This window comes from Apodemus sylvaticus, chromosome 21 (assembly GCF_947179515.1).
Source record: "Apodemus sylvaticus chromosome 21, mApoSyl1.1, whole genome shotgun sequence".
NCBI lineage: Eukaryota > Metazoa > Chordata > Mammalia > Rodentia > Muridae > Apodemus > Apodemus sylvaticus.
In genome coordinates, this window is record NC_067492.1 from 24,307,845 (window position 1) to 24,332,732 (window position 24,888).

A 24,888-nucleotide genomic window follows, 5' to 3' on the forward strand; every position below is an offset into this window, starting at 1 on the left:
ATGCTCGTGCTTACTGGTGGCAAGCAGGGCAGAGTTCGGAGTAAGGAGACAGCTTTATATTATTGGGGCAATTCGTGGCTCCTGCTTGGTGAACCAGGGCTGCTGAAAGATGGCTCTGGATGAAAGGTGGCCAGAAGAGCTGAGAGTTAAAGCACCCATCAGCCATATAAGTCTTAAGCTTTAGAAACTCGGAGTTGCAACGTCCTATCAAAAAGGCTAGGCTTTCTAAGGGAGAGTCGCCCGTGAGAAACCCTCTCAGCCTGCAGTCAGAGATGGCACTCCCTGCACCAGGGCGGAGCTGAGCTCCAGATGTCGGGGCGTACACAGCTGGAGGATCACGTGGCACAGCCTCAGCCCCCTTCCTGCCAACGCTGCATTTGGCTCAAGCCCGGGTCATGGCTGCCCTTGGGACCCTGAGCTGACAGTTGGAGGGTCCTGCGTTTTGGGGGCTGTGACCCTTTCCCCGCGGTCAAGCGTGAGTGCTGGGGTCCTAAGGACCAAGGTCAGAGGCTGGGAGGGGGAAAGGTAGAAGGGACCCAGCCTTGATGTTCTGGGTGGGGGACGGTAGGGGAGAGACCTGCATTTCCCTGCCCGGCCTTTGGGATCCTTTGTGGAGGTGAGGTTAGATGAACTTTTTGTTCCTTAGGCTGCTGCGGTGGGGCAGGGCCAGGGACGGAGGTCGACCGAGTGGATGAAGGAAGGATAGAGGACCCTGGGAAGGGCGGGGCTGGACATGAGGAGGAGGCCGCGCCTTTGCCGCGACGCGTGGCTTACGCTGCTGCTCAGCGCCGCCCTCGGACTCCTGCTCTACGCGCAGCGCGACAGAGCATCCCCCACGACCAGTGCACCACCAGCGCGAGGACGACAGCTCCCGCGACCCACTCCTGGTCTCCGAGCACGCGAGCTCCCCAACACCGCCCGCGCGGCCCCGCCGGCCTACGAGGGGGACACCCCGGTGCCGCCCACACCTACCGACCCCTTTGACTTCGGCAGGTATCTGCGCGCCAAGGACCAGCGGCGCTTCCCGCTGCTCATTAACCAGCCTCGCAAATGCCGCAGCGACCACACAGCTGGCGGTCCCCCCGACTTGCTCATCGCGGTCAAGTCTGTGGCTGCCGACTTTGAGCGGCGGGAAGCCGTTCGCCAGACTTGGGGAGCCGAGGGTCGCGTGCAGGGGGCACTCGTGCGCCGAGTGTTCTTGTTGGGCGTGCCCAAGGGGGCCGGCTCTGGCGGGGCCGACACGCGGACGCAATGGCGCGCCCTGCTGGAGGCTGAGAGCCGAGCTTATGCAGATATTCTGCTCTGGGCTTTCGAAGACACCTTTTTCAACCTAACTCTAAAGGAGATTCACTTTCTGTCTTGGGCTTCAGCATTCTGTCCAGATGTACACTTTGTTTTTAAGGGCGATGCAGATGTGTTCGTGCACGTGAGCAACCTGTTGCAGTTTCTGGAGCTGCGGGATCCGGCACAGGACCTTCTCGCAGGGGATGTGATTGTGCAGGCAAGGCCAATCCGAGCTAGAGCCAGCAAGTACTTCATCCCCCAGGCAGTGTATGGGCTGCCCGTCTACCCGGCCTACGCTGGCGGTGGTGGCTTTGTTCTTTCGGGAGCTACGCTCCGCCGCCTCGCTGATGCCTGCTCACAAGTTGAGCTCTTCCCCATAGACGATGTCTTTCTGGGCATGTGTTTGCAACGCTTGCGGCTCACACCTGAGCCTCATCCAGCGTTTCGCACCTTTGGCATCTCCCAGCCTTCAGCTGCACCGCATCTTCGGACCTTCGACCCCTGTTTCTACCGAGAACTGGTGGTAGTACACGGGCTGTCTGCGGCCGATATCTGGCTTATGTGGCGCTTGCTGCACGGGCCTCCGGGGCCAGTCTGTGCACATCCACAGCCTGTGGCAACAGGTCCCTTCCAGTGGAATTCTTAGCTATCTCTCGCGGCATCAAACTTCTCTTACTCAGCTGCAGGACAGAAGATGAAAGAGCCCAAAGGGGCTGGTTTTCCGTGTGGGTTTATGGTGTACATGGCTTTTCTCCAGATCGCTCAGTGTAGTGCTGATCCATTGATGCAGCTAGGGCTAAGGTGGCGGTCAGTGACTTGACCAGCACAGAAGCGGGCACACTTAAATACTAGTAGTCAACAGCACTACCGTGTGCCTGCCAGTGGGGGCTTGGCTTTCCAGGAGGCACAGGATGTACGAACACAAGCTGACCCACCACGGCCAGGCCTCACCTCACGCTCCTCGTGGACCTGGCATGCATTTTCCTAGTTCTTAGCTTCGTTCCTTCTCCACACTGGATCCCCAGTGGCCATGACTTATCTGTCCCTGTTGGGGTCTGGTGTTAGCGCTGGCTAACCCTTCTGGTCCAGGTTTGCCTGTAGCACGAGGGATGGGGCCATGCTGTGTCCTGGTCCTGCCCACTGTATTCACACACACAGCTCTGCCAATGGACTTCTGAAGGGTGAGCCATCCCCTTCCTGGAAGGAATCCTAAGATTCCTCCACTATGAAATTTCCCATGTTTTTCAACTACAGCTTCAAGGAAACCAACAGTTCACATTTTAGTACAAACTCCCCAGCAGCAGCGCATGGCAAGCTGTCACTGAGGCGTAGGTGCTTTATTGGAGCAGGGATGAGGAAGCCTCCTCTGTGAAGAGGATGGGAACAGTTCTGGCTACCCTGACAGTGGGAGGTGCAGGGTCTCTGGCCAGACCAAGGTCCAAGTGGGAAGACACCTGTCAATCAGTCATGGGAGTGCCACACAGGCCTGGCTGTAGGCCTAGGAACCATACAGACAGACAGCTGGGGCAGGTCCCCTGCACAGTCATCATGAACTATACAAGATGAGGCTGCAATGAGTTAATTACAAAAGTCATTATTTACAAAAATCTGTACACACATTTGAAAAACTCACAAAATTGTCATCTATGTATCACAAGTTGCTAGACCAAAATATTAAAAATGGGATAAAATTATATGTTTCTCTTCTCAATTCTTTTCAAAAGGATTACTATTTTAAAGCACATATGCTACTTCCCGTTAGCAAGACCCATGTAAGAAACCAAGCAGCCTAGTGTTCCTTGAGCCCCTGGGCCTTAAACCAAGTAGCCAGGCCAGGCCAGACCAGGCCAGTGCCCAGAACTAGGGCAAGGAGCTGGCCCACAGTGCACGACAGAATGCTGTAATGTAACAAAAGGAGGAAGGTGTCTTTGGCTAACACTTTGGCATTAAATAAAAGAGGCAAACAAGATGGAGACGTGCAGCCCTGTCAGCCAGGTTGGACCAAGAGACACAGGTGACCTTCAAGGCTGGCTCCCAGAGCAGCAGTGGGAACTAGGCCTGCTACAGACCTGGTAGAAAACTGTACTCCAACCACTTCGGTATGCCACCTGGGCATGGCAAGGAGCACTCACACAGAAGAAAGAAACAGGAAAGGGCAGTGGGCCACACCAGCCACAGCCAGCTCATCAAGTAACTAAAGTGAATGGAGTGCAAATATTGCAACCAAGTACTACCGACACGTTCCCTGCTCTGCTCACCTTAAGGGCCACACGGCAATGTGGGGCCAAAAGCAGGACCTGTTCTCATCCCGGGTATATCGTTAGCTAGAGAAAGAGTCCCGTCTTCCCTATGTGTGCAGGACAGGGGCTGACGTGTCCTTTATTACATGTTAGTTGAGAAAGCCCTCATCAAGACTCAAAGTTTGTGCTTCTCTCTGCAGACTGTTCTCTCCTGGCAACAGCAGGCTTAGGACAGAGCATCTGGGTCCTCTGTCCCAAGGCCCAAATCCTACTTGCGAACCCTTCTGAGTCCCAGGGCCCGTCAACACTGCCAAGGTGCTCAAGAAAACACACAAGGTGGCACGAAGACCCACTGGGCTGGATGTGACGCACAGTTCCACGGACAGAGGGGAGACATGCTGATGTCTTCAGGGCATCTCTGCTGTTCTCAGGTGGGCACCAGGCCGAGGGGGGCCGTACAGGGTCACTGAGGCAATGTGGTTGTTCTGCATGACCTGGTGTAAGAAGAGAACAGCAGATCACGAGGGAGGGACTGGGCGGGCTAGAGGGTACCCATGGCGTGCTTCACACGGGCGCAGGTCCTGCGGCTCCTCAACCATTAACTTCACATCAGTGGGCTCAAGGTCCGCCCGTTCTTCACAGGACACATGGCTTTTATAAACCCTCTAGTCTCTACAACTGCAAATGCCTGCCAAAATATGGCGTCTCGATTTAAAAAAAAAGGCTCCCAGGCTTCAAGCCAGTGGGGTGCCTAGGCCTTATCCACGTGGCACTCAAGGATCCGCACACCCAGGTTTGGCCGTGCTTGCCCTGAGGTTCCCGCTCCCTTCTGTACTGCTTATTGATAAATAAAGGCATCCCAGATAGGCTCATCCTGTTGGATAAGACTTCTTCAGGTTCTGTGACCCCAGATTTCCCCAACCTATTTTTTACTTTTTTTTACATTATTATTATTTTTGTATGTGGCGAGGGGCATGCATTTCCCACAGCATACACATAAAGGTCAGAGAACTACTTTGAAGACACTGTTCTCTCTTACCACGTGGGTACCAGGAACCAAATTCAGGCCCTCAGGCCTGGCTGTGAGCACCTTTACCTGCTAAGCTGCCTCTCTGGTTCCCTAATCATCGCGTCTGAGCTGTAGACTGCGGAGATGAGGAAGGACTCATCTGCTCCACGTGGCTGTTATGTTAACCCACCTATAATCCGCCTCCATCGCTGGCTTGGTCTTGCCACAACCACAAAGCTCTTAGCAGTGTATTTGGCTTCTAGGACTCACCTCAAAGATCATCCGCTGAAGACCAAAGCAGAATGTGGAGCCAAATGGGTTGGTGTTATTTGGGGATGAGGACCTGAAGCCAGAGAATCCAGAATTAGAGAAACCAAACAAAGGTATAGCAGCCGAAGGCCCACTTCCTACTGGGATATGGACTAGAGGCCAGTGGGCTCTCATGACAAAGTCTGTCTCCTTCATATGCCCTCAAGGTCAAGTAGTAAGGAGTGGCTTCTTTAAACTCTGACTCAAAGATCAAAGATAGTTGCTGTGCAGGTTAGTTTTTCTCAACATGAAGTGGATTCACCCGGGAAGAGGAAACCCATGTAGAGGACCTGCCTCAGACTAGCATGGGGTATGTCTGTGGGGTGCTTAGTGACTGGTGTAGGAGGGCCCAGCCCACTATGTAGGGTGCTACTCTTGGGCACGGGGTGTTGAGTTGTGTAAGAGAGCAAGCTGCAGCTGGCCATGGTGCTGAGGGCCTATAATCACATCCAGAAGGCAGGACTGAGTGAATCTCTGAGAGTTCAAGGCCAGTCAGGCCCACATAAAGAGATCCTCTTTACCCATTCTCCAAAGAAAGCAGAGCAAGCCAGGGAAAGCAAGGCAGTCAGTGGCTTTCCTCCATGGTTCCTGCCCTGACTCCTCAACGATAGATTTTAATCAGACTGTGCAAGCCATATAAATCCTTTTCTCCCCACAGCAACAGAGATCAAACTAGGACAGTTCCTACAGAACTGAATGGGATGGTAGTAGGTCAGGAAGGCCCTTCAGCATGGCAGCAAAGGTTACAGCCTACAGCAGGTGGCAGGTCAGATGGGAAAGAAAAGCTGAGGACAGGGAGACAAATAGCGGCTTATTTTGAATAAGGGGCGAGAGAACCCCAAGAGATAGGGCAGGGGAGGGGAGACAGAGGTACCAAGGGCAACCTCTCACAGTAAACATGAAGAACAGCTGATCTAATCCTAACATGCATGACACATCAGGGAGTATATTTTAGCAACACCACCTGGAGCTGGAATTTAGCCCAGGGCTGGCACATGCTAGGCAAATCTACTGCACTGAGCTGACTCCCTAGTCCAGAAGCATAGGTAGTTTGTCCAATAGCTACTGCTCGACTTCTCTGGGCAGTTGCAGCAACCCCTCGCTTACCTGTGCAAGACAACAGGCTTCTCCACAGGATGGCCCAGAAGCTCCTGGATGCTGTCCCACTGTAAAGGGACAGGGGCAGCAGTGGTCAACAAGGCCCAGCCACAGAGAACATGGCCCCAGACATGCACACCTCGCTCTCAGTCCACCACACAGGAAAAGAAGAGCTTACCTTGCTGTAGGTCGTGCATATTTCAGTCTGACCACCTGCATTTTCTGGAAAGAGAAGATGGTGCAGGCTGGGTTGAGCTGGCCATGGTTACCTGTAGGTCCAGCCACAGGCAGAATCCAGACTAGCCACACCTTGTGCTATGGCTGGAGTACACAGGGAGCAAAGGCAGGTTGTTTGGAAGAACTTGGAAAGGCAAAGGGAGGCCAGTCTTGGTGAGAGCTATGCTAGATGGCCATGGGCACAGAGGATGTGTGAGGCACAGGGGTGATAAGATGCAGACAGGAAACTCCCCTGTCCACCAGCCAGTAGTCCCAGTCACAGCAGAAGGCCTTCAGAGCCTCCAGAACAAAGGACCATCCTAGAGGAGCTAAAGCTCTAGGGAGAAAGCAGTGAGCAAGGACATTATCAACCCAAGCACCACACTCTACTGGCTGCTCCACTCCTTAATGCAGGCAGGTGACTGCACATCCTTTAACCCGAGGGGCTCCTGACTCACCTTTCTTTATGGCTAGTGGGATCTTGAACTCACAGCGGTGGTAACTAGAAAGAAGACAGACAAAGGTAAAACCTGTTTCTCGGGAGGTCTAACCTCTCTTATATCTCTACTCTGCATCCCAGAAAAGCCAGAACCATGTTACAACCTGCCCAAAGCCCTGGCTTGGGATCTCTGACAACATTCACTAGGGGAGGCCCAACTCAAACACTGAAGCCAAACAGGAAAGGACATGGCTTTCAAGTCTAAAAAGACAAGTAACTGGGCCGGAGAGATGGCTCAGTGGTTGAGAGCACCGACTGCTCTTCCAGAGGTCCTGAGTTCAATTCCCAGCAACCATATGGTGGCTCACAACCATCTTTAATGGGTTCTGATGCTCTCTTCTGGTGTGCCGGAAGAGAGCAATGGTGGTGTACTCATGTATAAAATAAATAAATCTTACAAAAAAAAAAAAAAAAAGACACAGTAGCAGTTTCTGACTGTCTTCTATTTGTAACCTGAGCACACACAGAAGCACTGGGCAGAAACACAGCAGGCACTTAGCATACATTTATTCCCACAAGCCAGAGTGTCAGGTAGAGGCCGTGAGTCACTTGAGTGCTGACAGCCCTCTCTAGGCACTGGGCTCGACTGCCAGTAGCACACGCAGTCACGGGCTCGGTCCCCCTTCTCACCTAAGGTATACTCACATGTTAAAATTATAATGCCCAGGGTAGTTGGTGTGTAGGACAAACTTCTTCACCTGGTGTGTGTTTGCATCAAACAGGATGTCCTGACAAAGAAAACAAGATGTCCAAGGATGAAAAGTTACCAAGGCAGGTCAGGGGCCTTCCCAAGAGAATCCCGACTTGGAGCCTTCAATCATGAGAAGGCTAGAAACTTCCTTCCACATACTCAGAGGCGTTCACTAGGCATCTTTGGTGGAGGGAGCCTGGCAGAGACAAGGGTTCCAGTTCCATTACTTGGCAACTTGAACAGCCAAGAAAGGGAAATCTTTTTTTTTCCCCAATGGGACCTAGAATTTTTTTTTAACTAAATGCAAATTTTGGCTCAAAAGCCACCAAGATTCAGGGCACTTCACTCTCAAAAGGCTCAGATACCTACCCACCTATGTAAACATTATAACCAACCAGACCCCCAGCTTCTATAAAAACTGACAAGTAATGGAACTGCCATTCAACAAAACCTTTTTCCAGGATTTAAACCTAATTTGATGCCATTTCCTCCTGTAACTACTAGCTTTCCTAGTTCTTTGATAGGCCGGGGACCTCAGGGTTATTTCTTGTTCTGTTTCTTTACCCACAGCCAACAGAATGCAACCTAAGCCATCCATTCTCTTCCTCACTGGCCCTTGAACTTGGACTCTAGCAGCCCTGTTCCCTCCTGCCACCCCAAGTCTGTCCTCACAAAGCCCCCTATGGATCCCTGACTTGTGTTTGGCCTTTTACATGTAGGTAGAAGCCGCCTTTTTCTCTCCCTCCCTATATCTACTTTTCTGCCTTTAGACTTCAGAGCATGGAAAGCTCAAGGCTACTCTGGAAGACTCATGGTCCAGCTAGGTATAGTAACATATGCCTGTAGATGATTTTGAGTCTGAGGCTAGCCTTGGCTACACAAGAACCTGTCTCAAACAAAAGTTAAAAAAACAAAACAATGATAACCAACTTTGCCCTGAGATGTTCTTTCTGGCACATTTACACAATCATTTCTCAAACATGCATCCTATCTACCAGCCAGACTGCCAAACCCGATGGTAGCCACCAGCACCATCTAGTGTCTGGGCTAGTGCTCTAAAACCACAGAAGCACACTCTTAGTGCCTGGGCCTTTCCAATCTCAATCTCTCTCTCTCTCTCTCTCTCTCTCTCTCTCTCTCTCTCTCTCTCTCTCTCTCTCTCTCTCTCTCTCTCTCTCTCTCTCTCTCTCTCTCGCAGACTCTGAAGAGTGTCTTACGTATTATGGGATATTTCCCCAAACAGTTTAATGTGGTCTCTCCACAGTCCCCATATGTGAAGGATTTTCCTCAGAACAGAAGGCAAGATGTACCAGGAAGCCTGTATCCTGTATTCCTCTGTAGTCCTGACTACAGTGAGATACCAGAACCCATGAAAAGTAGACCTGGCACTAGCACGGGGAGCAAAAGTTCTCTGATCCCAGGAGGAATGGTCACACAGCACTTGCCCTGCCTATGACAACAGAAGTGAAACCCGTCATCATACTTACCACTCCAAGAGTGAAATAGTTAAAAAAGTAGTCATTGCACTTGGATGGAACTTGTTTATGAGGGGAAGGAGAGTGAATTTTCATCTGTTGGGGGAAAATAACAAATTAAAATCCCTTTAAAATAGTTTCTAGTTAAAATACACATTGTGTTCCTTACATAACATTATGCTGTTGGATAAGGGAGACTTTGGGGAGCCAGAACTGTTAATATGGACACATCTCCAAGTGACAGAAAGCACCATTAGACCAGGGAAAAGCTTACTTCAAGTAGAACAAACTCTATGCAGAAACAGGCCTTCTTTATGCATATTAAAGAACTGGTGAATAGAGAGACTATTCACACTGTAAGTACCTTTCCCTACCTTGTCTTCAGATTTATAGAAGACTTTGTGTGGAGAGCCAAGCATGCTAAGAACATCTTGGCAAGAATCACCAAAATATACTGCACGCTCAAATACTCTCATTTTGGCATCTGCTAATACTCCGGGTCCACAACCTGCAGACAAGGGAAAAGGTGGTTCTGGTCAGAGTTGGAGACTGTATCCCAAGGGGCTCAAAAAAACCTAACAACCTGACTGATTAGACCTAGCCAAAGGACAAGACTATATTCAACTGTAAATATCAGATTAACAGGTTAATTAAGCAAGACTATTTAAATCACTATTTCAAAATTGTGCCAGGGATCCTAGAGAATTAACTTATTCACCAAATCCTTAATATTTATTTTTCTTTTTTATCTTTAACATTTATTTCTTTCTGGGCCTGGTGTTGCACACACCTTCAATTCCAGCACTTAGGAGGGTTTCTCTGTATAGCCTTGGCTGTCCTGGAACTCTCTATAGACCAGGCTGGCCTTGAACTCTGGAATCCACCTATCTTTGCCTACCAAGTGCTGGAAGTAAAGGTATATGCCACCAGGCCCAACATTTTCTTTCGTTTTTTGAGATAAGATCTTATATAACCTAAGGTGGCCTCAAACTTGCAGGAGTCAAGGATGACCTTGAAATCCCGATCCTCCTGCCTCTACTGTCAGAGCTACAATTATCCAGGCAGTGTGGCAACACACTCATGTTACCCAATAGTTCCTTATTACCTACCACAGGCTAGAACACTGTGCTAGTTGTTGAGGAAATTTTGGAGAGTAAAAATGCCTATTTCTCCCAGAAAGATCTACTGTTAGAGTTTACACAGATATGGTAAAATCAGCGGCAGCTGTGGGTATTTATGAACACGAACAAAAAGTCTCAAACTTGTGGTCCTTCTGCCTCAGCCTCTAGAGTGCTGGGATTAAAGGCATGTAGTACCACACCTGGCAAGAGGTACTTTTTAAAATGACAACATCAACTGTACCTTCAAGACCACTTCTCCAAGAGAGCTACAATGAACATGTATGTATCACTTCCTAACCCTACATAAAGTCTGACAGGGTCTCCAACCCAGGAGTAAGAGCATTATCACTTAAAGAGGCAAACCAGGAAGAAAAATAAAATAACAAGAAAAGCCTTCTAATGTGCAAGAATTTACTCTTTGGTGCAATGATATACTCATACAGATGGAAAAGTACTTGCAGCTTAAGCGACAGGCATAACAGCAGTAAAATCTCCCCACTCTGTGTGTGGGAAGCATGAACAATAGTTTATCCAAAAATTTAAAAGTAGCCACAAGTCAGAGAAAAGCCTCCATTTCTAGTGTCATGTTAACAAGACACCACTTTTCTCTGCATAGGGCATTATATCTGTCCAAACCTTTTCATGTGTAACAATCAGTTTGCTATATCTGAACAACTTCAGAGAACCCAAATGTCAAATAACTAGCCAGTGAGTTCTCCAACTAACTCAATTCTATTCTGAGTACACCAACTCTTTTGGGATGGGGTCTCACTATGCAGGACAGGCTGTCCTCAAAACTCATTCTCTGATGGAAGCCTCCGAAGTGCAGAATCATAGGTGTGCTACCACACCTGGCAGCACACCTTCTGAATGGCAAACAAAGGCTTTTTAAATTAACTAGATCCTAGGAAAAGTCTAATGCTTATGTTTCTAATGTCCATAAATAGTGCAGCTTAGGAAGGCCTAGGTGACCTACAGATCACCTGCTAATATAGGCCCAGAGCCTCCAGTTGTCTTACATATTTCTTTAGGTACCAGATTCCTATGAATAGGGCTGTAGGAAGCAATTGTTGTTTCATTCACTGCCTGAAGATTATAATGATGTATATTTTTTAAAAAGCGCCCCTTTTGAAACAGGGTTTCTCTGTGTAGCCCTGGCTGTCCTGAATGACTGTCTTCAGAGTGCTGGAATTACGGGTCTGTGCCACCACTGCCCAGCCCCACTGCTATGAAAATATGCCTCGACCCTTAAATGGCTCCACTTTTCCCAGCCCTCACCTTGAGATCATTTAAAACTATGTACTTACACTGTCCTACTATGTATCCAGTCTGTTTAAATTTAACCTGCCTTTAAGAAAACAATGTATCAATCTTACCTTGCCTCTGATTTCCCACCCAATCAGCTTTTACATCCTAGCTAACACATAGCTTCAATCCTAAATTACTACCCCCTCTCCCCATTTGTGGATATTGCAGTAATCATTTGTGGAAAGCAGCCAACAAGTTAGAAGCAACCTTATAAAAAAAAAAAACAAGCACCACCATATAAACATGGTTACAGTTTAATAACATTTGTTTTCCATTATGATTGCTGTTCTAAGTCATGTTGGGTATTATCTCTCCCCTGGTAGAGATAATACTATTCCTACATCCCTATTCCATCTGATGCTTTCTGTACTGGTCAAAAAATACAGAGCAGAACTCTTTGTGAGAGACAGACAGATTCAGACACATGCAACAGACAGACACAGGAGAGGAAGTGGAGATCACTCTTGGTTAAGTTAATCTAAGAAGTCTGAAGTATTTTTCCTCCACTAACAGTTTATGCAGTGAGAAATGTTAGACGTGAACCTTGTAGGCAGGTGGCACTGGCTGAAATCTCTCCACTCACTGGTTCCTCCTGACACCTGATCACTACCTGTTCTAGATCGAGACTCTGCTATTTTAGGAGTGATCCTCCTGAGAAGAGAGACAGCACACCCCTGACTTTGTTGCCTGCTCTCTGTCAAATGTCTCAAACAATAGCTTGAAGGCAATATTCCTTTATGCAGTTGTGCTGCCCTGGTTATAACACAGTTTGGAGCCAGCACTCAGTGTATAGTGCTCACCCTGCAAGGCTGATGACTGGAGTTGCTCCCTGGAATCCACATAAAGGTGAAAGGAGATAATCAACTCCAGACACAGAGACAGACACAGACAGACAGACACACACACAGAAACATCATCATCATTCATCATCATCAACAACAACAACAACAACAACACATTTTAGAGTTCTACCCAGAGGATGTAGACTATTTGCTTGGGAGTTAATTTGAGACAAGGTCTTAAAATGTAGTCCAAGCTAGTCTCAAAGTCATGGTGAGCCTTTTGCCCCAGTCTTTTAAGAGCTGGAATTACAGACTTGAGCCACCATACCCAGAAACTGATACAAGATCCTAATGGGTGAAAATATATGCAGGCTGGACCCTGAACTCTAAGAAGACATGGTCTCTGCAGCCCGCACACATCCAGGGAGAGCTGGGAACATCTCTGCAGGGGACTGTGTGCAAGGCTGGCAGTGCTGCTATTGTTTATTCAGATTTGCTAAGAAGACAAGTGTGGTATTCTCTCAGAATCCGAGATACAGGAGGATGAGTTCCAGTTCCAGGACAGTCTAGACTACATTATAAGACTCTCTGAGGGCTGGAGAGATGGCTAATGGTTAAGAGCACTGACTACTCTTCCAGAGGTCCCGAGTTCATTTCCCAGCAACCACATGGTGGTTCAAGACCATCCATAATGGGATCTGACAGCGACAGTGTATGCACATACATTAAAAAAAAAAAAAAAAAAGACTGTCTCTTAAAACAAAACAAAACTCCCAAAACACACTTGGTGGAGATAAAGCTGCAGGGCTGGAGAGATCACTGGTAGTTAATGCTTAGTAGTTAAGTTTGAACTCCTAGCACCTACGTGGTGCAGGCCTTTTATCCCAAGCACTCTGGAGACAGAGGCAGGTGGATCTCTGAGTTTAAGGCCAACCTGATCTACAGAGCCAGTTCCACAACAGCTAGGGCTGCATAGAGAAACTGCCTAAAAAAAACAAACCGAAACAAGTCAGGCAATAGCTACTCATGCCTTTACAGCCAGCATTTGATGGCTGCTCCCGAGAACGTGCCTGCCACACTGCCTAGCTGAGATTGCCACAGGCTTCTGTTCAGTGAGAGACTGTCTTGAAGCCATGCGATGGAGAGAGAACGTGCAATGTTCTGCTCTGGCCTCTGTAGCCACATCTTAGGGCACACCATCCGTATTCAAAGGCATGCACCACAAACAAAGGTAAAACTATGTTTTGTCCCCTTGATTAAATTAAAGCTGCACCAAATTGTTATTTAATGAAATACATAACCATATTGCTTATTCTCTATTAACTATCCAGTTATGGATTAAATGCTTATGTTCTCCTAAAACTTGTACACTGAATCTGAACTTGGCTTTTCTTACTCTTATTCTTTTTGTTTTCCTTCTTCTTCTTTTATGAGACAGGGTTTGTTGGGGGTTGGTCTGGTGCTAGTATATATTCAAATATTAAATACTGGTCCCCAAGATCTGGTTGTAGTCCTGACAAGCAGATTCTCATATACACCAAATGATATTGTATAAACTTCGCTCACCAATCTTTCTGACTGGTTAAATAAAAGTGGTTATAGCCAATTACTAGGTAGGCTGGGTTGCAGTTACTGACCACAATGAGAGGGAGAAGGAGAGAGGAAAAGAGAGACCAAGATGCCTCCATTAGATGGAATAGAGTAGGAGCCTGTGGCTGAGGGAAGAGCACCCCAAGGACAGACGCCCAAAACACCCCCAGCTAGACTCAAACAGCAGGAAACTTGAGGAGCACAGATAGGAAATAGCCAGTCTGGTGTAGAAAAATGGTTAGGGTAATTGGCCAGTAATTGCACTAAAGCTGATTAAATAAATCAATGGGACTCAGTCTCATTATTGAGGGGCTGGCCAGGTCATATTAAGAACAAATAGACTTGTTTATAGAATTCACAGCAACAAGGGTTTCTCTGTATAGCCCTGGCTATTCTGGAACTACGAAGATTAAGTTCGCCTACCTCTATAAAGATTAAAGGCGTGTGCCTCCACCTCCTGGACACACCTGAACCAGTTAAGATGATATTAGGAAACTCTGCTTTTTGGGAGGTCAAAATCTCACAATTAGAATTCGTGTCCATACAAGGAAACCCCTGAAATTTTATGGGCCCTTTCCAACACAGGAACGTAACAATAAACATGTCTACAAACCAGGAACGAGCACTCAGCATGTACTTCCGGTGGTAGAACAGGCTCCACAGATGTGACACAGTGGGGACCTACCTGCAGCCAGTAGGCGAAGCCGCAGCCCTGAGGGTCCAGTTCCATCTCGAAGAACATCCACACTCTCAGCATATACGTTCCCCAGGAAACAGCTCAGGGGCATCACGGGAGCCCTGGAGGAGGCACAGAATGAACAAGGCATGGGCCTCCCTCCCAGAAAGGCCACAGGCTAGTGCAAAGCTCACGCTCCCCACACTCACTTGGTATCCTGGAGGCTGTTTCCACTATAGATGTGCATTCGCTTTACAGTTGCTCCATGGGGTATCTGGAGAGAAGCTAGACCATGAGCAAAATTGGGCTGCAAACAAGACATGAATTTTACTAAGGACATTATGTAGATCACGTGATTCATTCTCTAATCCTCATTAAGAACTGGTCTGGTCAAAGCACAAGCTCCAACTTGGCTCCAAGTCAACTAAGTCACTTTAAATAAGCAAGTGCATCTTTCATCTTTGAGTTTTATTGCCCGCCTGCCTTTCTTCCGTCCCTCCTTCCTTCCTTCCTCTTTCTTTCCTTTGAGACAAAGTTTACTAATTTAGGCTGGCCTTAAACCAAAGATCCTTCTGCCTCAGTCTCCTAATTCTGGGATTACATACAGTGTGTGTCATCACTCTGGTTTGTGAAACTTTGAAGCAACAAGTAACTGAAGATCCAGAGAATGGACTCTTCAGACTGTTTAGGATGTTGCAGTTAGAAAATGGCTGGATATAACACTGACAATGTGAGGGCCTTAATGGCCTCTACAGTGCAAAATACCCTCTTCCTAGGAACGCTGCCCCCTTCTTCTTCCTGTGAACTCTATTTCTTGGCTGTTAAAGAATGGTGCCCTACCTACTTCCTTATCCCACAAGGACCTGGGAAAAAGCCACAAGGACACTGGAAGTGCTGACCTCATACTTGGGAGCCTCCGTCCAAGAGTCCAACTGGAAAGAGAAAGACAGTCCTCGGAAGTTGAGGTGGAAGAGCTGCTCCGCGGAGTTGTACACTGTGAATAAGTCAGAAAGAATGACACAGTTGACTGAGGCTGCTTCCCAGTATAGACCAGCTCAGCAGGCAGCAGTTAACTCCACAGAGGAACTGCTTTTGTCTAGTCTCTGAACTGACCTACTAGGATGAAAACAAGGGTCAGAGGAGCTACACACCCATCCAAGCACCTGAGATAAGGAGAGATGGCACCACCCACAGGCTTACTGCTACAGGCTGACCACAGGAATCAGATGGACTTGGCTTACCTCCAGGATGGGTTGCGCCAAAAGACTGGTCAATTTGCTCAATGGTAGGTGCGATGGCCTGAGAGTTAAAATGCACCCCACTGAAAAACACAAGAACTTTTTAATATCAGGTTTAACAAGATGGGCTTTAGATCATGAGAAAAGGTGGCTGCAAGTTATTTATTAAGTGACAGAATCCTGCTATGTACCCTGGCTGGCTGTGAGAATACCACAGTCCTCCAGTCTTGGCCTGCCAGGTGTTGGGATTACCAGCATGTGCCACTGTATTCAGCATAAGAGTTATTCTTAGCCGGGCAATGGTGGCACATGCCTTTAATCACAGCACTTGGGAGGCAGAGGCAGGTGGATTTCTGAGTTCGAGGCCAGGCTGGTCTTAAGAAAAAAAAAAAAAGAGTTATTCTTAAAAGATTACATAAAAATAAAACGACAATTAGCACCTGGGAGGCAGATTATCAGTGAGTTATAGGCCAGCCTGGTTTATATACAGAGTTCCAGGCTAAAACAAATAAATTTAAAATTAAATAAATTGTAAATAAAAAGAATTTATTAGGTGAGAATAGGTCAATTCTTGGAAGCCCATCTATATATATGTTGACTCTCTGGGGCTTCCCAATACATTACTGGCTCTAAATAAAAGGACAAAGATGACTTAGACCTTGAGGTAAGAAGATTCGAGCGAGTAACACTGAAAGGACAAACGGATCTAGTGCCATTACATGTTTGTCCATGCCTATACTAGCAAATACTGCCAGGATGGCCCCAGGAAGTGGGTCCTTGTCATGCTCTCAATAAGGGCATGCACCTTACTGGAAGGTGTGTCTTCTTTGTTGTTACAGGAGTGAGGAGTGAGCCTCATACGCCGGACAAGCTCACTACTGCTGGGCTGAAGGTGCTCCTAACCCCTGCGAGCTTGTTCTGTGTGGCACAGCACTCTACCAGTTGGCTCAAGTACCTAAGGCTGTGGACAGGCCATCCTGTACTCATTCTGACAGGCAGCCTCGCCTCACCTCGCCTCTGAAAAGGTGGTCTCATTAGCACTGGTTTGAGTCAGAACTACCTGGCTTGGTCCATTTCTGTTACTCAGAAACCTGAAAAAATGTGACAAAGAAGGGCTATGCAGGAAAGGGCCACTGTGACTCAGGAGACTGTCACAGCATTCCTGTTGCAAGTCGTACTTTGATGGGAGAGTTGAATTAGATTTTATACATACAGGCAACGTGTCAAAACACCCAGCATGTTTTTAATGAGGCTTACTTCCTCAAGAACCTGAGTAGGTTGGGAGGCTGCCTCAGGGAACTATGGCAGTAGGCTCTAATTCCTGGACTGCAGGAAATGCAATCAATCCTTTAGTATTTTAATGAAGGCAGGAGATAAAGTTGGTCTTTACCAAATACAACATATACCAGTGAGGGAGAAAACTTACCAATACTTTAACTTTACTTTTGTCAAGTCATAAACTTCAATCACCTAAAAAATAAAGGAAAATGTTTAGGTACTGTAACTGTTCAAGTTGTTACCCTATCTCAAATAAAATATACTCTCCAAAAGCAAACTCGGGATACAGCTTAACAAAAACGTAAGTTTAATATGGTCTCAGCGTCACCCCCACGGCCCCAGATGCCAAGACTCTGCGGAAGCACTGCCTGCCATTTTCTGTGCACACTCTGCATTTGGGGAGGGAAGGTCACATGAGGAACTGCACATCTATCCTCTCCACTTGGGAGCCGAGGACAGAGGTCAGCCTGAAGCGGGAGTCTGACACTGGCCCGAGCAAACAGCTCAGACTTGTCTCCACATAAAACAAAGAACAAAACTGGGAAGAAAAACACAAATCATGGCCTTCCTCCATACATTCTTTTTCTTTTTGAGACAGGGTCTCATTATGCAGCCTGACTATCCTAGAATTTATTATGTGGCCCAGGCAGACCTCCAACTTGTTCCTGCCTCTGCCTCCCAAGTGCTGGGATTATAAAGTGTATAAAGCCACACCTAGCCACAACTTCCCCTTCTTAATAGTGTTTGAAAGCTAACCACAGATGCTTTGGATTGAGGCCCTTCCATCTAATCCAGTGTAGAGACACATTAGAATACATATCATTCTACAATGCCACATCCCAGGAAACATACCCACCCAGCTTGGATGTGCTCAATACAGAAACCTTTTCCTCTTCCACACTGGACTTTTTGTGAGGGCTTCACTAGGTAGCCCTAGATTTCTGGAACTCACAATGTAGACCAGGCTGGCCTTGAACTCTCAAGTTCAAGAGAGTCCTGCCTGTGCCTCTCAAGTTCTAGGATTAAAGGCGTGACCCAGTTCACCAGGCCTCGTGCCATATTTGATACATTATAAAAAACAAAAACCAAACCAATAAGCTAATAAATAAAATTAGCTTATTTTATTTACAGTATAAAATGAGAGAGGAGGAGGTCTATCCTCCTAGGAAACAGGCCTACATTAGGGCAGAACAAGTGGAGACTATTAGATTATGTCCCTAATAAAGGGGATCTGGTTAAACCTGATGATCCTGAGGGCCCTTGTGAAATTGTCCCTTTAGCATCTGCCTCAGATGAAATGCCAGGAGTCAGAGCAGAGACAAATGAAAAGGCACTAAACATTTAGGCATTACTGGTACCAAATAATAAGCACTACAAAGTCCTTGATACTGTGATGTCATGTCTTAGCGTCCTGCAACACGGCTGGCTAGAGGCTGGAGGCCCCATTTATTATCCTCCAGTGGGGGTGGCACAAGCAGGCAGAGCTGTCCTGCACTCTGAACTGAGCTGTGGAAGAGGTTGTGAGCAGCACAGCACTGACACAGAAACTGGAACACTCACACTCAAAAGTACCGAAGCTCCAACAGGAGTCTGTGCTTCACCTGCCTCCTTTTCCTTTTTTTTTTTTTTTTGAGACAGGGTGTTATGTAGCCCAGGCTGGCCTTCTAGTACCAAAGGTAGTCAAGTATGGTCTTGAACTCTTGATCATCCTGCCTCTCTCCCAGTGCTGGAATTATAGATGTATGCTTGTATGCTACGACTTCTGGTTCATACAGTGCCAGGGACTGAGCACAGGCAGACTCTCCACCAGGTGAGCTATATTTCCAGCCTTGTCCCCTGAAGTTTCTAAGTTGTTTGTATGTATGTATGTATGTATGTATGTATGTATGTATTTATAGAACATTAACACTGGGACTTATGTGATGGATCGGAGGGTAAAAGCCTTTGCCATCATGTCTAAGGATCTGAATTCGACTTCCAGGACCCTCATGTGAGAGAACTGACCTCGACATGTATTCTGTGTCACACATGCATGCAACTTTTAAATAAGAAAACATAACCGGGCGGTGGTGGGCGGTGGTGGTGCACGCCTGCTATCCCAGTACTCTGGGAGGCAGAGGCAGGCGGATCTCTGAGTTCAAGGCCAGCCTGGTCTACAGAGTGAGTTCCAGGAGAGCCAGGGCTACACAGAGAAAACCTGTCTCGAAAAAACAAACAAACAAACAAACAAACAAAAGAAAACATGACACTGAATCAAGTTAGAAACCTCACCACTATTCTGAAGCTATTTTGATCCCTCCAGCTAGAAAGAACTGCTCTGTCTGTTGAGCCTTTCTAAAGAATCCTTTCCTCCCAGCTTGTATGATCTGTTCCCTGGTTGCATTAACACACTTAGTGGGGGGAGCTGGAGAGCTGGGTCAGCAGTTAGGAGCACTGACTGTTCTTCCAGAGGTCCTGAGCTTAATTCTCAGCAACCACATGGTGGCTCACAGCCATCTGTAATGGGATCCGATGCCCTCTTCTGGTTTGTCTGAAGAGAGAGACAGTGTATCCACATGCATGAAATAAATAAATCTTTTTTTGTTTGTTTGTTTGTTTTCGAGACAGAGTTTCTCTGTGTAGCCCTGAGTGTTCTGGAACTCACTCTGTAGCCCAGGCTGGTCTCAAACTCAGAAATCCGCCTGCCTCTGCCTCCCAAGTGCTGGGATTAAAGGCATGCGCCACCACTGCCACCATCACCATCACCACCACCACCACCACCACCACCACCACCACCACCACCACCACCAGCAGCAGCAGGCAAATAAATAAATCTTTAAAAAAAAAAAAGAAGAAAGAAACATTAAAAGAAAAAGACACTTAGTGGGTCATTACCCTGTACTTACTCTGTAGGGAAGCTATTCAATGCACATTAGGTAAGTCTGTCGCATATGAAACTACTTCCGGGCAGTATGAAGCTTGTAAGTATGGCAGCTGTTACTAAGAGAGGCCATGGAAAGGAAGACAGGAACAGGGTAGTTCAGAAGGTGGCCAGGGTCCTCTTCAGAATGCCTGGGTATGGCATTATACCACACCAAAGTGGCTGCCACTTCACCCAGGTCAGGACCTTCTGCTGACAGGGACTGTCTGCTCTCAGCCAGAAGCCCTGCTTGTAGAAGATGCAGGCATTCTTTACCTGACAATTACAACTATGGCTGGCCAATGACCTCCCAGAAGGATCTTCTCCAAGAAAATCCTTTCCATGTCCTATTTTTTTTCTTCTCAGTAGCTCACTTGTGATTAGATGACAGGAGCTACAAGCATGCCAGCCTTTGGAAGGGCTACTCCATAACCTAAGCAGGAAAACAGCATTGGTGTTCCACTTAACCCCATGACTCTGAGCTGTGAGTCTGCTCTCACATGACTAACCTGAGCAGTCAAGGCGTTTGAAAACAGAGTATTAAAAACATCCTGGACTGAACAGGTGCTGGCAAACTGCATGCCAAGTAAGATACCCTACACATCAGCAAGTAGTTCGTATTTCCACAATGAGGCTAAAGAATCAACTCGCTCCTGGTAGTATTAACAACAAACCCTAAGTCCCAGAAGAAATTTTCATTTTTCAATCTTTAGGTGATACTGTCTGGCATATAAAAGAAGAAAAACAAGACCCATAAACCTGACTAAAGTTATTTGATCCTGCCCTATAGTGAGGCTCCATTCTCAGCACTTCAAACAAGACTTGGGTTACCATTCCCGCAAATCTACAACACTCTCTTCTTAGCCCTGAGCAAAGGACCACAAAGCTCTTTTCCATCACCCCAGCTCAGTGCACTTTTCTACCCACCTTCAGAGAAATGGGCACAGCTTTAGTTTTCTACTGAACCAACGAAGTCTATACCCACTTATAAGTTTCCAAAACACCTCACAATAGCACATGTCAATCAGCTCCAGACAGACTGGACGAGCCAGATGCGAAACTATAGTTGTCATTTATGGTTACCTTAAGTCTCTGATTGAAAGCATCAAACAGTAGTTTGATCCCGTCCTGAGTCAGGTTAAGGATGAGGTCATGGCTTAGAGGAGACTACAAAACAAAAATAAAACACACTTTGAACAACTGATTTACTCACCAGCAGCTACTAAAAAGCCTTACAACAAAGCACCAACACACAGGGAATATGTAATGCAGTACCTTCCCCCAACTAATGAAGTTTGGAAGCTTAAAACCAAAACTTGTGGATGAATGTCATGTCTCTTACTTCTGACCTGCAACTCCTGCTTTATAATATTGGCTGAAAAGAGCCTTTCCCTTTCAGATTTTAGTACAAATACAGGGGAAGAAAAGTCAGAATTAAGTGAGTGAACAGGTCATTTTCTGGGGCCCCAGAGTGATATCTATCTTAATAGTTTACCATTAAACTAGCAGAGAAGTCTACTAGTAGTAAATGTCATGTGAAAGTCTCAGGATCCAAACCCAGCAAGGTACTGGTTATGCATGTCAGCTGAACCCATGTCTGTACATAGGCTCTTGGTACTATCCACAGCGATCACATGTTTTATTTTGAATATTTTAGGCCAAATTCTTGGAATAAAATACCTTGTGATCTGGTTATACAAAAGACCGAATCTTTTCTTTTGCCCATTCTATACCATGATGCTTCTTTCTGAAAAGCCCAAGATCCCAGGAGTGATATTTCTACATCTGTCCCTTCTTGGTCCTGTGGGAAATGGCAGGACACAGCTATGAACGAACCCCCATGACCTTACATCTCTTCAAACTTTCCTGATTCTGGTTCCTACCTAGGAATAGATCACCTCTTTCCTTCAAGGTTGTTTTGAGGACAAAGATGGTAGGTCAGAATGTGCCAAGAACAGATGTCTCCCTCCTCTTCCTGCTTGTAGCCCAATGCAATCACTTCAAAGATTTAATGGTTTAAAGACTATCACAGAACTGACTCAGATTGCTGCAGCTGGAAGGGAAAAACACAGCTACCTCAAGCTTGATCCTTCTTGAACCAGGCAAAAATCTGTTCAAAAGATTTTAACTAAAGTAAACAAAGTGAATAACAGGCGTGGTTTTAAGAGACAAAGACACAAATTAGAAAGCCAGATGCTACCCTGGAAGGCCTTATAGGGAAATTCCCTCCCAAGAACCTTCTGGAATTAGCTTAAATTGTCTGCTCTCCTTCCCCACAGACTCTACCAGGGAGTAGACCTAGGAGTTACCATCAATGCTTGCTTTGCCCTCTAAAAAAGATGAGGTCACTTGATAAGCAGGCTTTAAATTCCAAGGTGTGAATTGCACAGATAAGGTATTCCTCTGGGGGGTGGGCCTTACTGGTAGAGTACTTAGTAGACTTGAGGCCCCAGGTTTCATCTCCAGCAAAGAGGAATAAGAGTGAAGGAAAAAAAAAAAGAAAAAGAAAAGAGTGAAGGAAAGAGGAGAAAGAGAACAGGATATATATATATATATATATATATATATATATATATATATATATATATATATATATATATATATTGCTGAAATAACAGCAAAGTTTTCTGAACTTGGAAGCAGAGAGGAAATACATGGTGGAAAAAAAGGTAAGAGAGAACAGTCCCACGTTTAAGAAGCACTGCATAGTAGTGCAGTAGCACATATCCAGGATCTCAGCACTTGGTATTATAATCTTCCTGACACAGGAGGATTATAAATTGGAGGCCAGCGTGGACTTACGTCTAATTTATGGATTGTGTCTAAAAAGTTCCTGTGGGCCTGTGTCGTGTGTACTGGAGGCTTTCCGCAGAGATCTCTGGCTGTGAGAGAGAGTTCTGGCAGAGGGAAGAGGGTTCGAGCAGAGAGGGGAAGTTGCTTCCCCTGCGCCATGCCACCTGCATTGAGTGGGGTGGGCTGGGTGGAGAGGTCGACTAGCCAGGGAGGAGTGCAGTGGAGCTGCAGGTAGTGTTTTGGGAGAGCAGACCTCTTCCCAAGTGTTACAGCCCTTATGAAGGAAGCTCTCGGACAACAAAGTAGTTCTCACACACCTTTAATCTCATCTATAGGATTCTGGATAGGATTTATATACAGTTTTGGGGTGGTTTAGGGTCTGACAGCAGGTACTTCTCATTGGCTTGGGCTGAGAGCTTGGGGGAACCTTATCTGCATGTGGGAGGGCTTGGTGCTGCTCCTGCCTGACTGATGGCCATAGATCTCTGAGGGGGGGAAGGGGGGCGCCTGTGGGAAGCTGTAGCTGTGACAGGAGCTGGGCTCAAGGGGAGTGGCCAAAAACCTGCTGTTCATGTAGGTGACAAGCATCCACTGGGTCTCCAGGGTTCAAAGCCAGAGCTCAACCTGGGTCCAGGATATCTGTTCACAGATCACTTCCCCACACAGTACTACGTTGGAACTCTAATGTCATCTTTAGATCCTTGTCAAACACTGTTCAAAGGCCAGCATGGTGGCATACAACCTTAGCCCCAGCATCTGGAAGGCAGAGGCAGGAAGACAGCACTTGAGTTTGGGGACAACCAATATAGTTAAAGACCAGCAAGGGGTATACACTGAGACCTTGTCTCAAAAGGTTGTTCTAGTAATATATGAATTTAACAGACCAGTCATTAAATTTTCAGAAGCCATGCAACTAAAAAATTAGGAAGAATGTAGATCTAGACTCAAAAACCCGTGGTTTTGGTTTGGTATATTATCATCTCTCTATAACCCTAGCACTTGGAAGGTAAGGACAGGAGGCTCAGATGTTCAAGCCCAGCCCTGGCTACATGAAACCTGGTCTTAAAATTCTAAAGCCAACTATGTCTATAAAATAGTTACAGATGCTCAGAAAATATTGGGAAGGAGTTAGAGAGAAGGCTTAGTGATTAAGAACATTTGCTGTTCTTGCAGAGGACTCAATTTGAGTTCCCAGCACCCACACAGTGGCTTACAACTATCTGTAACTCCAGTTTCAAGGATACCCTCTTCTGGCCTCTGAAGGCACTGGGCACTGCATGCAGGAAGTACATACATGCACACACAGGCAAAACATTTATACAACTAAAAAATTTTTAAATAAAGAAAATACTAGAGAAAATGAACTTAACGTTAGCATTTCTGCAAACACTGGAATAATAAATGATAATCAAGTATTGTACAAAATGGCTGGAAAGCATAAAGCCTAATTTTCAAAGCCAGAGTGATAACTGTACAGCTCAAGGCTTAGAAGCAAGCCTACTTCCTTATTTTAACGGCCTCTTCTTTTCAGGTTAGGGTTAACAGAGAGCAAAGAGTTTAAAAAGCCATCATCCATCCTTTGAAATGAGACCCCACTGTCACCATGACTCAAGGAACCCTGTACATTCCAGCAAGTTCTGAATTTGTGGCAGGTTGCCCTCGCTTGGAGATTAAGCATCCTCTTTGGATCCTTCAGAAGAGCCAAGGGATAAGGTCTAATTCAACCGCTGCTCTAAACCAAACAGGGCAGCTTGACAGGAATCTTACCTACTTATAATCTAATTTGCTTCAAGAGTTGAAACTCAAAAAAGTCTCAGCAAAGCCGCAAGGACAGTCTTTGGCCTCCTAGGCTTTCAAAGCTTTGCAACACAAAGGCTGTTTTACAAACTGCACTTGTTCTAATGTCACAGAAAACTGCAGGCTTCAGAGCTGGGTGGAGAGAGAGGAATAGGAGTGAGTTAGGCCAACTCCCTGTCAAGTCATATGCTCTGCTAGCTAGAGATGGTTCCTGAAACAATTCTGAATATAAGACAACCAACAAAGCAGAAAAGATACTCTAGAAGATCCGAGGCAGCTTCTGAGGTGACATCCCATGAAAAGGCCCCCATTTTAAGGGTTAGTAGTTAAGCACAGATTTAAACAAAACAAAACAAAAAAACAGGTTTAGGGTGTTTTTGTTTTTTCAAGACAGGGTTTCTCTGTGTAGCCCTGGCTGTCCTGGAGCTCAACTCTGTAGACCAAGGCTGGCCTCGAACTCAGAAATCTGCCAGCTTCTGCCTCCCAAGGGCTGGGATTAAAGGCATGCACCACCACCACCCGCCTAGTTTTTTCTTTTAAACTGTTCTTCTGTTTAAAACCTGGCAGCACTAGATTATCAAGACC

General features: G+C 46.5%; 2 protein-coding genes across 3 annotated transcripts in view; one reads left to right on the forward strand and one right to left on the reverse strand.

Annotated features, from left to right (window-relative positions):
• The first annotated feature begins 292 nt into the window (after positions 1-292).
• Positions 293-2,492, forward strand: B3gnt9 (UDP-GlcNAc:betaGal beta-1,3-N-acetylglucosaminyltransferase 9). 2 transcript variants are annotated; one of them, XM_052166360.1, is made up of 2 exons: positions 293-502; positions 647-2,492. In XM_052166360.1, the coding sequence occupies exon 2, from the start codon at positions 734-736 to the stop codon at positions 1,928-1,930; it is 1,197 nt and encodes a 398-aa protein (XP_052022320.1). In that variant the 5' UTR covers positions 293-502; positions 647-733; the 3' UTR covers positions 1,931-2,492. The 2 variants fall into 2 exon arrangements, with proteins under 2 accessions (XP_052022320.1, XP_052022319.1); XM_052166359.1 differs by having other exon boundaries at positions 293-475.
• A 64-nt stretch (positions 2,493-2,556) lies between these two features.
• Positions 2,557-24,888, reverse strand: part of Phaf1 (phagosome assembly factor 1) — a 29,774-nt gene continuing 7,442 nt past the window's right edge. Inside the window, exons 3-16 of the mRNA XM_052166358.1 lie at positions 20,797-20,880; positions 16,963-17,006; positions 15,540-15,619; positions 15,198-15,292; positions 14,508-14,605; positions 14,308-14,420; positions 9,196-9,329; positions 8,834-8,917; positions 7,301-7,383; positions 6,615-6,658; positions 6,119-6,162; positions 5,950-6,008; positions 4,804-4,876; positions 2,557-4,018 (exon numbers count right to left, since the gene is read on the reverse strand). Of these exons, the coding sequence (XP_052022318.1) occupies positions 3,932-4,018; positions 4,804-4,876; positions 5,950-6,008; positions 6,119-6,162; positions 6,615-6,658; positions 7,301-7,383; positions 8,834-8,917; positions 9,196-9,329; positions 14,308-14,420; positions 14,508-14,605; positions 15,198-15,292; positions 15,540-15,619; positions 16,963-17,006; positions 20,797-20,880 (1,122 nt within the window). The 3' untranslated portion in view covers positions 2,557-3,931. The remainder of the gene's footprint in view (positions 4,019-4,803; positions 4,877-5,949; positions 6,009-6,118; positions 6,163-6,614; positions 6,659-7,300; positions 7,384-8,833; positions 8,918-9,195; positions 9,330-14,307; positions 14,421-14,507; positions 14,606-15,197; positions 15,293-15,539; positions 15,620-16,962; positions 17,007-20,796; positions 20,881-24,888) is intronic.